Genomic DNA, 16,364 nt, shown 5'->3' with positions numbered 1-16,364 from the left:
GTCCAAATTGGGAGGTTTTTTTTCCTTCTTTTACAAATTGGGAGATTTTTATACTGCTGGCCTTGTATTCTTGGGGCTATTTTTCCGCTGTCATTTGAGCCCTCTGTAGAGTTGTTAAAGCTCTATGAGCATGGCTGGGCATCAGTTAGAAGAGAGAGAAGAAGGGGTGGATTTCCCGTCTAGGTACAGCGTGCCCTGGGGGATAATTTAATTAACACCCTGTTGTGATCCATTTCTGTGGGCCTCCTCAGAGAGGCCTGAATACACAGGAGCAAGGCCAGTGCGGGGCAGTGGCCAGTCGGTTGTTGATGGGAGGGAAGTGCTGGGGTGAAGAGAGAGAGTCTGTGCCCTGCCCAGGCCGTCATTACCTCCTGGACACCAACCACCTGCTGCCAGGATGCTGGCTGGCTGGTCACAGAGACGTCAGCTACACAGCCACTGATGACGGGCTGACGTGGAGGTGAGTAAGAACCGCTTCTTGACGGGCTAGCTCTATTTGCTGCTCACACCCGAGAGCTCCCTGTGGGATCAGGCTGAGGCTAGATTCCAGCTGAACCCACAGCTTCGACCACCTCTTCCCTCACCATGCCCTGTTTTCTTCAATCTTAACAGGTTTCACCTTAATCAATCATTAGGCACAAGAATCCCCACCAGAGGCTCTGCTTCTAGAGCACCCGAGGGTAGACAGGGGACTCCTGCTACAGGGATTCTAGGGGTGCAGCCCTGGGGGAACCCCACCCAGGGCCCACTGTCCACCCTCAGAGGGCTGGTGACTGCAGGAGAGGCCTTGGTTGTCCCAACCCTGCACATCCCCAAGACAGGTCTGGCCCCGGCTGCTCTGGAGAGATGTACTAAGTCCTTGGAATGCCCTCCCTGATAAGGGTGCTTTGTTTACCCAGGGCCTTGGGCCATGCAGTTAACAGTGTCCTTGCAGGGGGCCTGGGGCCAGTCTGACCTCTGGGAGGGCGGGAGATGGTGGAGTAACCAAGACCACCCAGGGAGGCACGCCTGGTCTGGGTGAGCGTCCCTTGATGGCAACACCCACTGAATTTCAGACCACTCGGGGTCACCCCCATGGATTCAGATTACACACAACTTCTGGGAGAGCCGAGTGTGGGGAGGAGACACGTGGAGGCCTCAGCCTCGTGTCTTGGGGGCTCCTTCCCTGGGATAAAGCATCATCCTGAGTGTAACAGCTCTCCTGAGCTCTGGGAGCCCTTCTGGTGAGTCACTGAACCTGAAGGGGGTCCTGGGGACCCCTGAGAACGTGACTCGTCTGATTATAGAGAGCAGAGACCCTGAGAGTGACTCAGCAGCACCTGGGACCACGTTGGGGGAGGGGGTTCTGTGAACTTAAAGGTAGTCAAGAGAGACCGATGTTCTCTCGGTCTCTGCCGGAAACCAGTTGAGTCACGTCAAGGTGAGCCCATCCTGTCCGCTGGACTCGGTGGATGCACTTCTCTCTGCAGAGGTATCAAGGTCTGGATCTGGCAGAGGTCATCTGAACCCCTTCAGCCTTTGGCCTGAACCTTACTCTTCCACCCACTTCACAAGGGACTGGCACTTGGGTACCAGGGTGGATTCTGTGAGCTTTTTTTGGCTGCTGCAAATCTGACTCCGTGAAGGAGGAGGAGCATATGAATAAGTACCCTCAACCTCCAGCAAGACTTTTCACTCACCCTTCTGGCGGGTCTTAGTGAAGTTTCAGGACCCTTCTAGGAGACCAGGGTGCCCGTCCAGGTGTCTGCTGTTCCCAGCAGCCTGGACGAGGCAGAGACAGATGCTCACGCCCTCAGGGGCCTCCAGGTCTTGGCTCTTTGCCTGACTGACACTTGCAGCAGGCCGGGCCCGCAGAGCAGACAGACAGCCGTCCTGAGGGCAAGCCTCTGCCCAGGGGAGTTCCCTGGCTTCTGAAACCAGTCTCGAGGCCTGGGACTCCCCAGTCGTGGCTGCCACTGTCTCTTCCTTCTCAGGCAGCAGGTTTCAAAGGGCTGATTTCTCCTGTATCTTCCCAGCGGCTTCCTGCCCACCCAGACCCACTCATCCTCACTGCTCCTTCCCTGGAGGGCCCACTGATAGCCTGGTGAGCTGGCTAAGCCTTCAGAGCATCTCTGGCGTTGGTAACTTAATCTGGGGGCTGGGTTCCCAGAGGGGACGCACTGCACACGAGGGAAGCCTGCCGGAGCCGAGAGCCCGCCATGCTGCCAGGGACCAGACGCTCAGGACTCTCTCGTCCTGTGCAAGCTCCTGTAGCTCTCCTTGTGAGAGAGGAAAGGAAGCTTCTACTCTAACAGGGGGGAAACCAGAAGGAACTAACATTACTGAGAAAAAGGGCAGGACACAGGCCAGTGAGGAACTAGCCATGGACAAGAAGTGGCTCCTGTCCATTTGCTCACCCCCAGCCCCCATCCACCCTTTCTGCTCCAAGTCCTGGGGGTGTATCAGGGACTCACCTGCCTCTGGAGCTCAGGTGAACTGGCCCAAAGAGAGGCACACGGGGAAACCGGGGTGGGGGCACTGCTCCCTCCCAGCCTCTGGCCAGGCTTCCTGGCAGTGGCTTTGAACCCACAATTTTCGCTCCCATCTGGCAGCCCTGTCCCCACTGCTCCCGCTTTCTCTTGGCTCTGAATATGGGCACATGGTGGTACTGGCTTCCCTCTGTGTTTATCTCTGGGCATCACACAGCCACCTCTGATTAGTTCCCTCCGCCCACAGCTTTGTAAAAAGCCCCTTCTTAAAGCTTCTTGAGCCATCCGAGTTGCATTTTATTCTGGCTGAACCCCTGATGGTCAAGATTCATCCAGAACAGTTAGATGACATACTGGTTTGCCAGGAGGCCCTCTTTCTCCCGGATTTCCTGGTACACCCTAAAAGAAGAAAGAAAGAAACACATTAACTCTGTTAAGCACATAATCCTGATCCACTCTGCCCACTCTCTCCCACAGCCTCTCTATCTGCCAAGCGCAACTCAGGAGAAAACAGATCACCGGACCATGAAGACTGGCACCAACAAAAACTCACAGCTTCCAACCTCGGCTGAAGACCCAGAGCTTCTCAGGATATATCAACCGGGGCAAACGTTCAGAACAGTAAGCCACCCCTCTCAGAACTCCTTGCCAAAACACAAAATTGAAAGTGCGTACGTGTGTGTGCACATGTGGACACACACTCACACATCTGATCTTCAACTCGGGCCGTCTTTTTCCAAACACAGGCAGAAGGACCAACTTTGAAAAAGAGGAGGGCCAAACAGCAGGAGGCGCTGTGTGGGATAGAGCCAGGAACTTGCGCGGTTCTGACAGCACCACACAGAAGCACAAGAAGTGCAAGCAGACACAAGCGCTTAGAGGCCACCGTGGACAGAGGCCAAGCACACAACACGCCCCCGGGGAGCGGGCGGGGCTCGGGGCCCAAAACAGCTCCCCCGGGGTTTCCTGGTCAAGGGAGGCCAGGGGAGGGGGAGGGGGGTCGGCAGGGACACAACCCGCACCCCTTGCCTTTACTTACATCCTGGCCAGCTGGTCCCTGGGGGCCGGGAAACCCAGGCGGGCCTCGAGATCCCTAAAGAAAAAGAAGACATCCCCCAACACTTAAAACAAAATCCAAAGGCCCCCTTGCCTGGGGTCGGTTCTCCTTGTCCAACCGCCTGGTGCTCTGACCAATCTGATGGAACGGAGGTACCTGAGAGCGGCCAGGGCTTGAGGAGGGTCTGTCTTCAACACACAGATAGAACGCTCTGGAAAACCTTCCCCATGAGGCTGACTGCCCAGGCCCCCTTCGCAGGCCCCCTTCTCACTCCTGCAGTGAGACGGGCCTGAGCTCACTCCAGGCGCAGGGTCGATTACCAGCCTCAGGGGCCCGCTGGCTGGACAGACTGACCTGCGAGAGGACCAGTGCAGAGCCCGGCGCTCAGGTGACTGTTAGCTATTTTTATTGGAAAGTCGTTGCCACCTGGCTGACAATTTCTAGATGGTATTGGGAGTCGGCCCAAATCATCTTTCAATTACGGATCTCACTTCCTGCAGGAATCTTCCTAGACCTTCCCGCCCGCCTCACAGATTAAAAGAGCACCGTCACTGGCTCCTGGCTCTGTGGCTGGGGGCAGTGAAGCTGGGATTCAAAATTACTTCCTCTGGCAACGTGATGACATGCGTGAAACCACAGCTGTCCGTCTAGAGGGAAGCAGAGGTGGCGAAAAGCAAAGGCAGTGCCAGTCTGCCCAGCTGTCACTGGAGCTCAGGGCACTGGACCACCCGCCTCCTGACTCCACCATTCCACAGGTGAGTGCCTGTATCTTCGAGAGTGTGCACTGTATAAAGTTTTTTTTTTTTTTTAAACTACTGTCTTTGCTGGCCTCTCCAACTTCAAATGGCTTTGATTAGCACATAATCTCTCCCATCAAGACACAGCCCTGTATTTAAGTCATACTGTACCGGAGGACCTTTTTCTCCTGGTGGTCCAGAGGGGCCCTAAGAAACAAACAAACAAGTAAGTAAGCAAACTGGAAGTGAAACGTCTGTTTAAATGTAAGGCTGGGTCCTTAAGGAAAAGCTAACGCCCTCCCATCTTTTTTTAAGAGAAAGCTTTTTATTTTTGTATCAGGGTATAATTGATTATCAGTGTTGTGATAGTTTTAGGTGGACAGCAAAGGGACTCAGCCATACATATGCATGTATCCATTCTCCCCCAAACTCCTCTCCCATCCAGGCTGCCACATAACCTTGAGCAGAGTTCCCTGTGCTAGACAGTAGGTCCTTGTTGGCCATCTACTTTAAATACAGCAGTGTGTACATGTCCACCCCAAACTCTATCCCTTCCTCCCATCCTTTCCCCCAGGCAACCATACGTCTGTGAGTCAGATGCTGTTCTGTAAGTTCATTTGTATCATTTCTTTTCAGATTCCACATATAAAGGATGGCATATGATATTTCTACTTCTCTGCCTGACTTACTTCACTCACTATGACAATCCCTAGGTCCACCCATGTTGCTGCAAATGGCAATGTCATTCTTTTTAATGGCTTCCTGCATCTGTAAGGCAGCGTCACCCCCTCTCATGCACCCACTATCGCTGTGTGTGGGGATCCTTCTGGAACCTTCTCCACCTGCCCTGCACTGGTGCTGCCCCATCCTGGCAGCCAGCGGGTGTCTGACGCCTAGCCCATCTCTAGCCCTGGTGTGGAGTGGACCCTGCATTTCAGCATTCTTGCGCTGCATGCCCTGCTTGCTTGGGCGGGATGGGTGGGGGAAGGGGCACGTCTAGACTCCCCAGAGTGGGCTGCATGGCTGAGGCTGCAGTGGTACCCCTTCCTGCACATGCACGCACATATACAGATACATGTGTGTGCACGCACACACACACATCTGCCACGGTCTGCCATCCCACACGTGTGAGCAGCCTACAACCTGGCTTCCCGAGCTGCACTGAAGATGCGCACCCTGCCTGAGGCACTAGCGTCGAGTGTCAGGCCCCGAGTGAGCGGCACTGGCCCTGGGCCCCAAGCCTTCGCCTCTGCAGAGAAGACACCGCCCTGCCCTCCTGCCTGGACGTGTTCTCCTTGCCACACATGTGTTCCCAGTATAGATGTCGGCACTTGGACATGTCCCAGGCTTCTCCCAGTGGGCTCGTTAGAACCGGTCCCCAGCCCCCAGGTCACCCCGTCTGGTACTGTCATTGCTTCCAGGCCCGTCTGCCCTCTCTCCTCTGTCCTGGGGGTGCTCAGCACGCACTCTCCAGGACTCAGCACCACCCCGGGAATAGCTGGACACAGAAGAGCATAGCACAGGGCATGCTGCTAAAATTAAAATTTTATGGTATGAGAACTTGAAAATAAAGTGTTATCATCCTCATCATTGATGATCAAACTAAGGCCGGAAGAGACAAAGAGACAGCCCAAGCCACATCGCGAGTCATTCTCCAGGTGCGGTGAGTCCCACCACCCGTTCTCGGTCCCGGGCACCTGCGTGTCCCTGAAGCGCCGCCCGGGAGAACCTCCGAGATATCCAAAGAGGGAGAAGAGCCTTCACACAAAGGCACAGGTCCCAGACAGCACGACAGACCAGGTAACCTAAAAGCCTGCCCATTAAATATGTCCCAGAAATTCCTAATAAAATAAAATAAGCATCATTTTCAGTGTAGACTTGAGCACTAAACTAGGGGAAACCTACAGAGGACTAAGTCAAGCAGGTAAGAAGACAGTGGGCTCCGGGCTTCCCTGGTGGTCCAGTGGGCAAGAATCTGCCTCGCAATGTGGGGGTCGGTGGGGGGTGCTCAGTAGTGGGACTCTTTGCAACCCCATGGACTTTGGGACCTCTTGGAGCCCCAGCAGGCACCTCTGTCCATGGAGTTTTCCAGACAAGAATATTGGAGTGGGTTGCCATTTCCTACTCCAGTACTTTACTCATATCAACCTAAAAACTCCTCTCAAGAAACACAAACAGTCCTTTTAACCCTCGTAGAAGATTTCTTTAAGAGTAATACATGAAGTACTTTCCTTATTGCACTCTGCAAATATTTACTGAGAGCCTCACATACACCAGGCGTGGCAGCCAGGGGACACGGGTTCAATCCCTGGTCCGGGAAGATTCCACAGGCCACAGTGCAGCTAAGCCTGTGTGCACAACTCCCGAGCCTCTGCTCCAGAGCCCCAGAGCCTCAGCTACTGAAGCCCAGGCACGTCGGGTCCATACTCCGCAACAAGGGAAGCCACCGCAAAGGGCTGCCCAAGCGCTGCAATCAGGGTGTATCCCCCACTCTCTGCAACTAGAGAAAGCCCTCGTGCAGCAATGAAGACCCAGCGCAGCTAAACATAAACAAGTAAACAATTTTTTTTTTTTAAAGAGAAGACAATGGACTCAGAGTCCCACCTGGAATCTCCCTTACTCACAGATCAATTCCCCCTCCATGAGCTTTCACGCTCTCGTCAAGATGAAGGTCAATGGCACCCGTGGACCAATATACATACATCCAAATTTCATTCCTACCATAGTAGCTCCTTACTGAGGCTGTATACTTACTGCTCAAGGAAAGGGCTTAAGGACAGTTTATTACTGGCCTGGGGAATGCTGACAGATTTTAGAGGCACTTTTTGTTTCTAAATTGAACTCCAAGATGTACCTCAAGCATTTGACTTGTTCATCAGACTAAGTGTTGGATTCCTCTCATCCGTCATTTAATAGAACATCCACATGTGAAGGATGGAATTGGTTGTCAAAAAGGTCTTCATTTCAAATCTTAGTTCTATCAATTATTAATTGTTTGAGCTTGAGCACATTACTTTGTTTTTCTGAGCTTCAGCTTCCTTATTTATAACACAAAGCTGGGTGATCACCTTGGCTCCTATGATCAGAAGCAGAAGATCCTCTAAGTAGAGAACGGGACCGGTGCCTGGCCCGTAACAGGAATCCCCACAGCTATCTTGCTACTATACTTTTAAAAAATAGCGGAGTGTGCTGTGGAGGAGGGATTGTGTAATGACTTCCCAATGTCGGTCTGAAATCTGAAGCCTAAACACGTGTTCCACAATAATGGCCCTATTTCTGAGATCATGCCCTCTGATGGCTTTGTTCAAGGGTCTCTTTACCCAACACACATATTTTGGCCTTTGATACCGTGTTCCACTTAAAAGGAACTACAACTCCTCGGAGAAATGACTGATCCCAGATCTGGACAAGGAATATATTCAAATCTGGAACATTCTATCACTCCAAAGATCAGGGAAACTACCAACCAGCATCTCTTACATCTGCATTGGCAGGCAGGTTCTTTACTCCTGTGGCTCAGCTGGTAAAGAATCTGCCTGCAATGTGGGAGACCTGGGTTTGACCCCTGGATTGGGAAGACCCCCTGGAGAAGGGAAAGGCTACACACTCCAGTATTCTGGCCTGGAGAATTCCATGGACTCTACAGTCCATTGGATCACAAAGAGTCGGACGCGACTGAGCAACCTTCACTTGCACTTTTTCTTTACCACTAGCGCCACCTGGGAAGCCCAAAGACTGCTAGGCATGTGTTAAAAGTACTTAGGGTCAACCCGAAGAGGCTCCTATTTGCATAAAATAAGACAATCTGGACAGCAAAAGGAAGAATATCTGCCGCACATTAAAACAAATTGAATGTGTTTAAATCTGAGTTCAAAATTATTGATAAAAAACCAAAAACACCTCATTGATCATCTCTGCGAGATACCAGGGAACCAAGTCGTTATTTGAAAATAATTAACAGGAAAACATTATAATCGGCCTTCCATAGGAAGGGTTCGACTGGGTATCCAAATTATAAATGAGGGAACACCTCTCCACGTAGAAGGACTGGAGCTAGTACATAAAAGAACTGATTGAACTAAAAGAGCACCAATTTGCAAGCCTTGATGTGCTAATTGATCTAAGGCTTGGACATCAAAGGCTGTGAACGTCAGGACAAGACACCACCAGACGTCAGATACCTCCTGCTGGAAGGACACACAGCCTGTGAAGTCTTGTCAGAAAGATCAAACCTGAATTCGCTCCAGCCTTGAGGCCCAAATATGGGTGTACAGGCAACACGGGGACCAGGAAGCACTGAGCTATTCTGTGAGCAAAGTCCAGACCGTGGGAAGCTCCGTAAGACCTAACAATAAATCTTGTTTCATCAATTAAAAAAATTGCAATTTATAGGAATCTAAACTTGAAATTTGGCCCCCTCTGCCTTGCTCCTCCTCCCATAGATATCTATCTAAAGACACAGCCCATTTTATTCTCCATCATCTTTTATCTGAAGGGCTCATGGGTACCAAGCTACTTGCTGGGCTCCCGGGGCAGGTTCAAACACTTGCTTTGCCTTTCATCAGCAGATTGAGCCAGGCCCACTGTCTGAACCTCTCCAAGCCTGAGTTTCCTCATCTGTAAGCTGAACACAATCACAGCTCGGGCTCCTAGGACCACTGAGAAGACTGCGGAAGGCGATGGGTTGCGAAGCCATGCACGGGAGCTTTGCCCATTTGTGTAAGCGCTCAGTATGCCTTGGAAACCATTACAGGAACCTCAAAAAGCCTTGTTGAGTTTAGAAAGGAGCATTTTCAATTGGAAAGGAGAGTAGAAATTTATTTAAAACCTTTTTTTCTTCCAACAACAGAGGGGTCCCCCTGAGACTTCAATCGAAAAGCCAAGATTAGGATATTTGGGATACTCAGCTCCTGGTTATACAAGGGGCCTGGGGCCTGGGTTTCCCAGGTGGCACTAGTGGTAAAGAACCCGCCTGCCAACGCAGGAGGCTTAAGAGACATGGGTTCAAGGAAGATCCCCTGGGGGAGGGCATGGCAACCAACTCCAGTAATTCTTGCCTGGAGAATCCCATGGAGCCTGGCAGGCTACAGTCCATAGGGTCACAAAGAGTCGGACACGACTGAAGCGACTGAGCACATTCCTGGGGTCCGGGGCGGTGCACAGCCCCTCCTCTGCAGCCCAGGGGACCTCGCTGTGCACAGAACAGGATGGGAGCACTGGGCGTGAATGAAGCTGCAGCACCTGTCCCAAGTCCTTGGGGTGACTGCCGAGAAATGCCTGGTGTCCCCAAGTAGCAGCTGGGTGAGATGGGGCTACCTGTCTGCACACACTCCTTTAGAAGGGCAACAGGCCAGCCTGACCTGGGGATGGCAGGAGCGGTGGTGTGGTTCTCAGAACCAAAGGAACTGGACTCAACCAGGAGACAAGACATACGAACAGAAGCAACAGCGAGACTCACAAGTCAGTAGTTAAAAAGCAGCGACGCGTGTGAGATGACCCTGGCACGAAGGAAAGTGTGTTCTCGGTCACTCAGTCGTGTCCGACTCTCTGCGACACCATGGACGGTAGCCTGCCAGGCTCCTCTGTCCATGGGATTTCCCAAGCAACGATACTGGAGTGGGTTGCCATGCTCTCCTCCAGGGGATCTTCCTAACCCAGGGATCAAACCCGCATCTCCTGAGACTCCTGCCTTGGCAGGTGGATTCTTTACCACTAGCACCACCGGGCAAGTCTGGCACAAGGACCATGTAAACGTGAACTCCTGCTCTACTGCTGCCCTAGCTTGGAGAGCAGCTAAGGGCATCTGCATGGAGCTAGAACGCTGGGGTCCAATCCTAGCTCCCCGACGTCCTAACTATGACTTCAGGCAAATGTCACATCTCTTATGTGAATTCCCTCATTCGTAAAATGAAAGAGAGAACAGGATCTGTTTGGCAGGGTGGCTGGGAGGACTGGGTGAGAGGATCCCATGAGCTGAGTGAGGGGATGGATGTGGCTATCTTGCTCAGAGCTGGACGCTGCAAGTGGGCAGGCCATGTGAGCTGTGGTCATGAGCGCTCCAGCTTTTAGTGGCTTTCATTTCCATTCTTGTTCTATTACTCCCTGGAAGAGGGGGGAGTGGGAAAAAGAACGGCTCCATTCAGGAAACCTGACAGATGCTTCCCCTCATTATCAGCGCCATGCTTCCTCTCTCCCACAGTCTGTAGGTCTATAAAGGCCTGCGAGCTCGTTTTCTTTGTATGTGAACCCTCAGTGTCTGGGCAAAGTCAGAACAAGTGACTCCAGAGAGGGAACGCTGAAGACAGAGAAAGAAGAGGTGATTCCAGGCAACGGAGGCTGAAAAAGATGTTAGGGGAGGAGTTTTATGGCATTTAAAGGTTCAAGGCAAGCTTCTAGGTGTTACTACCAACATGACCGCACTACAACCCTCCCTATACCCTTGATCTAGAAACTACTGCTCAGGCCGGGGTCCTGGGGTGCTGCTGGGGGAGCCCTGCCCTCGCTGACCTCAGGCTCAGAGGCTCAGTGAAGTTCAACAGCACTTTGATCTGCCCTCAGGCCTAACTGGGTCGTTTGCAAGCTTATCAGACCCCGATAAGGAAGATCCCAGGCAACCTTAAGATAAAAGGGATGTTTTGTTAATGTCTTGAAGGGAGCAGTTGAAATGCCAAACAATTGCCTCTCCATCCTGTCCCCTGCCTGGTGATGCGCAGAGCTTGGCAGAGAAAGCCTCGGGCTCCCTTCCAGGTGGGGTGAGTGCTGCTCATGGATGCCCAAGCCTTGGAGCACAGAGCCACAGGAGGAGGGACCAGAGGAACCCAGCCTTAATATGAGGAGGTGATGGAAATGAGCAATCCCACCCACGCTGGGGAAGCCACAGGCCAGCTGAAGCAGAGGAAGAGAACTGGCTTCGGAGGACTGGAAGCGATGATCCTGGCCCTGGACTAGCTGTGTTACATCAGCCAAGTCTCCTCACCTTCTGAGCCTCAGACGGTTTACCTGGAGAACACTGAAGAAGCAGACACCTTCAGTACGAGTATGATCACTCAGTGGTGTCTGACTCTCTGCGACTCCATGGACTGTAGCCCACCAGGCTCCTCTGTTCGTGGGATTTCCCAGGCAAGAAGCCTGGAGCGGGTTGCCATTTCCTCCTCCAAGGGATCTTCCCAACCCAGGGACTGAACCTGTGTCATCCTGCATTGCAGGAGGATTCTTTACCACCGAGCCACCAGGGAAGCCCTAGACACCTTCAGTGACCCTCACCAGCACCTCTAGGCACGCACGCACCTGGCAGGTTCTGGTTGAGGTGCCTGCCCTGGAGCATCTGTAGCCACAAGGGGATGCTTCGCCCGAGTTCCAGCCCCCCTACCCCCGTACCCCGGAGCAGCCTTCACTGACTCCCACCAGGAGTCGACCCTGGCTCTGCCCAGACTTCTGTAGAACACCTCTGCAGCTGCACTTGCATCTCCAGGGCCTTGTCGGGGGAGGATGCCACTCCCCAGGGGTGATTTCTGAGATAATTTTCCCCAATAAACCTGCAGCCCTTGAATCCTGATCTCCGGCAGATGCTAATGCAGAAGCCCAGACTTCAACAAAGGATAAACCAGCTTTCACAGGACGGAAGGGTTGAGGATGTGGACGCTCTGGACCCAGCACCAGACACAGACCACTCAGCCCGTGGCAGGGGGCTGCCGAGCCCGGGGGCATGAGGGGTGCACTCACACCCTGTCATCAGCCCCGCTCCACCTCCACACCCCCCTGAACCCTCACACAGACGGCCCAGCCACCAGGAAGGAGCCCGGGCCAGCAGCCAAAGACAGGATTTATGGAAGCTCCGTAAGGTCTCACCCACCACAGAAGCTTTTAATCAGTAGAAGTGGAGGAAGGACCCGGAGCAGTTGACTTGTGGCCTCTCGGCTAGAGGCAGCCAATTACTTTTCAGGTGGAATCACTTGGGTAGGGACGTATTTCAGGGGCGATTTCATGGCTCTGAGGTGGGAGGTGGGGTGACAAGCGTCCTCCTCTGCTGCCTGGCTTTCTGATTAAGGTTTTCCTATGGTGAATCCCTGGGGAGTGGACGGGACATGCAGAGGCCCATAAAATGACGGTGGGACCACTCCAGATCACAGTTTCTCTTCTAAGCAGCTAACGCCTGCAGGACTCAGAATTCTGACTCCGGCAAAGAAGGCCCAATTAAAAGCAGGATTTCTGAAACAAAAAGAAAGCCTGAACCTGCTGCATGTCTTTACTACATCTCTTTCCATATTGTTTTTTCTAGTTACCAACAGATTGTAAAAAAGACAGCCAGAGACAAAAGATAAAGCTGATGCAATAGAGGGTTCTTTTTCATCAGAAATCTTAGCAGAGTAATTAAGAAAAACAGATTAAAACTGGACATTTCCAAGAGGATACCACCTGCCTTCTCCCTGTTTTCCAGGGACCTTTAGGAAGACACAAGGCACTGGTCTTCCCGCCTTGAAGGCAGCCCCACTGCTGGGAGTGGAGTGGAAGCGAGGTGGTCATTTCTGGGAGGAAGAGAACAGAGTCGAGGGTCCCTGGGGGGAATTTCAGGGAGAGAGTGAGAGGGCTAACAGCAGCACCAGGGCAAGGAGGAGGGCTTTTACTTAACAAGTGGTGCTGTGGGTAACGGCGCTTCCCAGGTGGCTCAGTGGTCAAGAACCCACCAGCCAATGCAGGGGAAGCAGGAGACAAGGGTTCAACCCCTGGGTCGGGAAGATAGCACTGGAGAAAGAAATAGCAACCTACTCCAGTATTCCTGCCTGGGAAATCCAGAGGAGGCCCACGGTGTGGCAAAGAGTCGAATGCGACTCAGTGACTGCACACACAGTGTAATACACTGGACTTCCTCTCAAGATCTTTGAGAGACAAACCAGGCACACTGCTACTCTGTTTCTTGAGTGAGAAACCAAGCAGAGATCAGGCCATGAGTTGCTCCAGTTAATATTCAGATTTTGTTTACTGGGAGTAAAGTCTGATCGTGCTTCTGGGTTAAGATAATGACGACGACATCATCAACGATACACAGGCAGTTGGGATTCTGTGAGGTTTAGCAGCCATATCAGAAAACCACTGAGTGTTGGAGCTTCCTAGTAGACTGATGTGAATTATCCACCAAAACCACCAATCCGAAGACCATGTCACAGGATTTTATTTTGGAGATAAAAACCTTTCTTGGGGGCTTCCCTGGTGGCTCAGTGGTAAAGAATCTGCCTGCCAATGCAGGAGACACAGGTTCACTCTCTGATCTGGGAAGATCCCACATGTCCCACAGTAACTAAGCCCATGGCCCACAACTGCTGAGCCTGTGCTCTAGAGCCTGGGAGCTTCAACTACTGAACCCACTGCCCCAACTACCGCAGGCCGCGTGCCCTCCAGCCTGTGTGCCCTCCAGCCTGTGTGCTCGCACCAAGAGACGCCGCCACAGGGAAGCCTGAGCACCCCAACTACGGAGTAGCCCCCACTTGCCGGAACTAGAGAAAAGCCCTCATGGCGATGAAGACCCAGCAAATCCAGAAATAAATAAATAAAATTAAATTATTACAAAAAGAAAAAACCTTTCTTGATTCTATTGATGTCCTCAGCGATACATTAATTGGAGAGGGATAATGAACTCACCTCTGCCTGAAAGAGCATGAAGGCAAGTCACTCCTCCAAGACCACACCCCTCGCCCAACCAGCTCAGGCCCACTGGCTTCCACTCAGGTTTTGCCAAGTTTGGACAGTGAGTCCTTTTTTCCTCCCTTTTCTTTTCTTAATGAGCTTTGTTCTCTCGCTCCTCTTTGAAAGGATGCGTCTTGGTCTCCCCAGAGGCCTTATTCCCATAAGAAATACACCAGGTTACAGTAACAGCATCAGCCACAGTGGACAGGCCTATAGCCTGACTGACCCGGGGATCACGACCCACCACCAGATCAGCCCGGAAAGGAGCGGCCCTGCGGTCCTAGCAGGCCCCGGCTGTGTGTCCTGGAGCAAGGAGGTGCCGAGTGAATAAAGACTCACCGGAGGGCCAGCGACCGCCATGCCTGGCTCTCCACGGTTGCCAGGAGAGCCGGGGATCCCAGGCGCACCACGGTCCCCCTGAAAAGAGAAAACAACACAGTCAAGACGTCAGCCCTGGGCAGGAGAGAGCAAAGGTGCAAGGCAGGTCTGTTCCTCCCACTGTCTGGACCACACCCTCCAGCCAGCGTCTCTCCCAGCACCTCACTCTGCACGCCCCCTGGAGTTCATCCAAGCTGCCAGCATCCCACTCAGTCCAACACGCCTGGACCACAGTCACCAACTGTGACCCCCACCTTTCGGCAGAGACTGAGCCCTGCTGCTGCCCATGGCTCCAGATTGATTATAACAATATCAGCCCACCACAGGTGACCACAATTTCAAGTTTTACTGAGCTTTCTCCATGTTTCTCCTGCCACCATCCTGAACTCACCCCAGAGTTGACCATGCAGCCACATTTCAACCCAATCCCCACATCATCAATAAATGAATTCATCATTTTGCCAATAATGTACCAAGTACCTATATTTTGTGAGTCACTTTCCCAGGGGTTGCAAGGGGCAAGAATGACTGAGATACAATCTCTGCCTTCAAGCATGGTGGTTAATAGAGTGTAGGTTTAAGTTCTGGTTTCAACACTTGGTAACTGCCAGCTTCAGAGGGCAACAATTTCCTTCATTTACGAAGGCCAGGGTATACCAGGAGCTGCAGGGCCAGCAGAGGCTATGTTTGTTCAGAGATCACGAGAACAGAGTGCCTGGCATGGCAGTCAATGCACTTCAGCTGCTGTGGTTGTTGCTGGTCTCAGGTGCCCATCATTCTGGACTTTGATCAGGCGAGAAAAAGGAGAAGGAAAGGAAAGCAGGGGAGGAATTCTGTTTGCTACTTTCTATAGAAGGACACTGAGACGGTCATACCTTTGTATCCACAATTTCAAAATTCTCAACCTCTGAAAACAAGTGTTTACCCTAACTCATCAGGCAGCAAAAGCTGACTTGTACTGACTTGAAGGCTAATTAAAATCTTTAGACATCCCCTTTTTCATGGATATTTACACATTTCTATGGCATCACTATTGGAGAAAGCAATGGCACCCCACTCCAGTACTCTTGCCTGGAAAATCCCATGGATGGAGGAGCCTGGTGGGCTGCAGTCCATAGGGTTGCGAAGAGTAGGACACGACTCAGAGACTTCACTTTCACTTTTCACTTTCATGCATTGGAGAAGGAAATGACAACACACCCCAATGTTCTTACCTGGAGAATCCCAGGGAGCCTAGTGGGCGGCCGTCTATGGGGTCGCAGAGAGTCAGACACAACTGAAGCGACTTAGAGGCAGCAGCAGCAGCAGCATGGCATCATTATAATGAGTTTGAAGAGGAATTTTGCCGCACACACCACAGTAAATGCTATTTTCATCACTTATAAATTACTACTTTTCTAAATTCCAAAATAAACCCAATCCAAAGCACACAGGACCCACACAATTTCATGTAACAGACTGTACCCCTATATTAGGTCAGCAGATGGTAGCCAAGCCTAATACTGAAATGGGAGGTGACCCTATTCAAGCCACTTACCATCTCCGGGGTGAGTTAATTTGTATGGCAAATGGAAGTAGCCTTAGGAGGTCGTCACGAAGAGCCAATTAGATAACGTGCAACAAATTCATTCCAGGTAGAACCTGACATTGCTAGGCAACACTGCTTCATCGAGGCTTATGTTTTTAAGCATTAAATGAAAATCCTATTAATAACTGGCTTCCCCTGCAACCACCATCTGAATTTGAAAACTTTACACCTGGACCTTTCATAAAAATAATGCTTCAAGATGATTTGTTTTTCCTGCAGTGTGACTGTTGCTTGCACGAGTTTGTAAGTTATATATTCATTCAACAAATGTTGGTTGTTTATTCACAGCAAACTGCAATCTGGCTCCACGACCAAAGATGACTCATTCAGGGGCCCTGTCCATTTCCAATGCTCTGTGCTAAATTCAGGAGAGAGATCGAAACAGGCTTGTGAAGTTCTCACGAAAGAAATGAACCACAGCCTAAACGCTCCCTAAACTCTGGTAACACTGTCTC

At 51.7% G+C, this 16,364-nt stretch overlaps 1 protein-coding gene across 1 annotated transcript in view; it reads right to left on the bottom strand.

Annotated features, from left to right (window-relative positions):
* COL22A1 (collagen type XXII alpha 1 chain) overlaps positions 1–16,364 on the bottom strand; it is a 223,280-nt gene that overhangs the window by 55,850 nt on the left and 151,066 nt on the right. The window contains exons 40-43 of the mRNA XM_055545712.1: positions 14,283–14,360; positions 4,434–4,469; positions 3,508–3,561; positions 2,823–2,867 (exon numbers count right to left, since the gene is read on the bottom strand). Coding sequence (XP_055401687.1) covers positions 2,823–2,867; positions 3,508–3,561; positions 4,434–4,469; positions 14,283–14,360 — 213 coding nt within the window. The remainder of the gene's footprint in view (positions 1–2,822; positions 2,868–3,507; positions 3,562–4,433; positions 4,470–14,282; positions 14,361–16,364) is intronic.

Source organism: Bubalus kerabau, chromosome 14, assembly GCF_029407905.1.
Source record: "Bubalus kerabau isolate K-KA32 ecotype Philippines breed swamp buffalo chromosome 14, PCC_UOA_SB_1v2, whole genome shotgun sequence".
NCBI classification, from domain to species: domain Eukaryota; kingdom Metazoa; phylum Chordata; class Mammalia; order Artiodactyla; family Bovidae; genus Bubalus; species Bubalus kerabau.
Note: the sequence above shows the minus strand (reverse complement) of the source record. Positions and strands in the feature narration are given on the sequence as shown.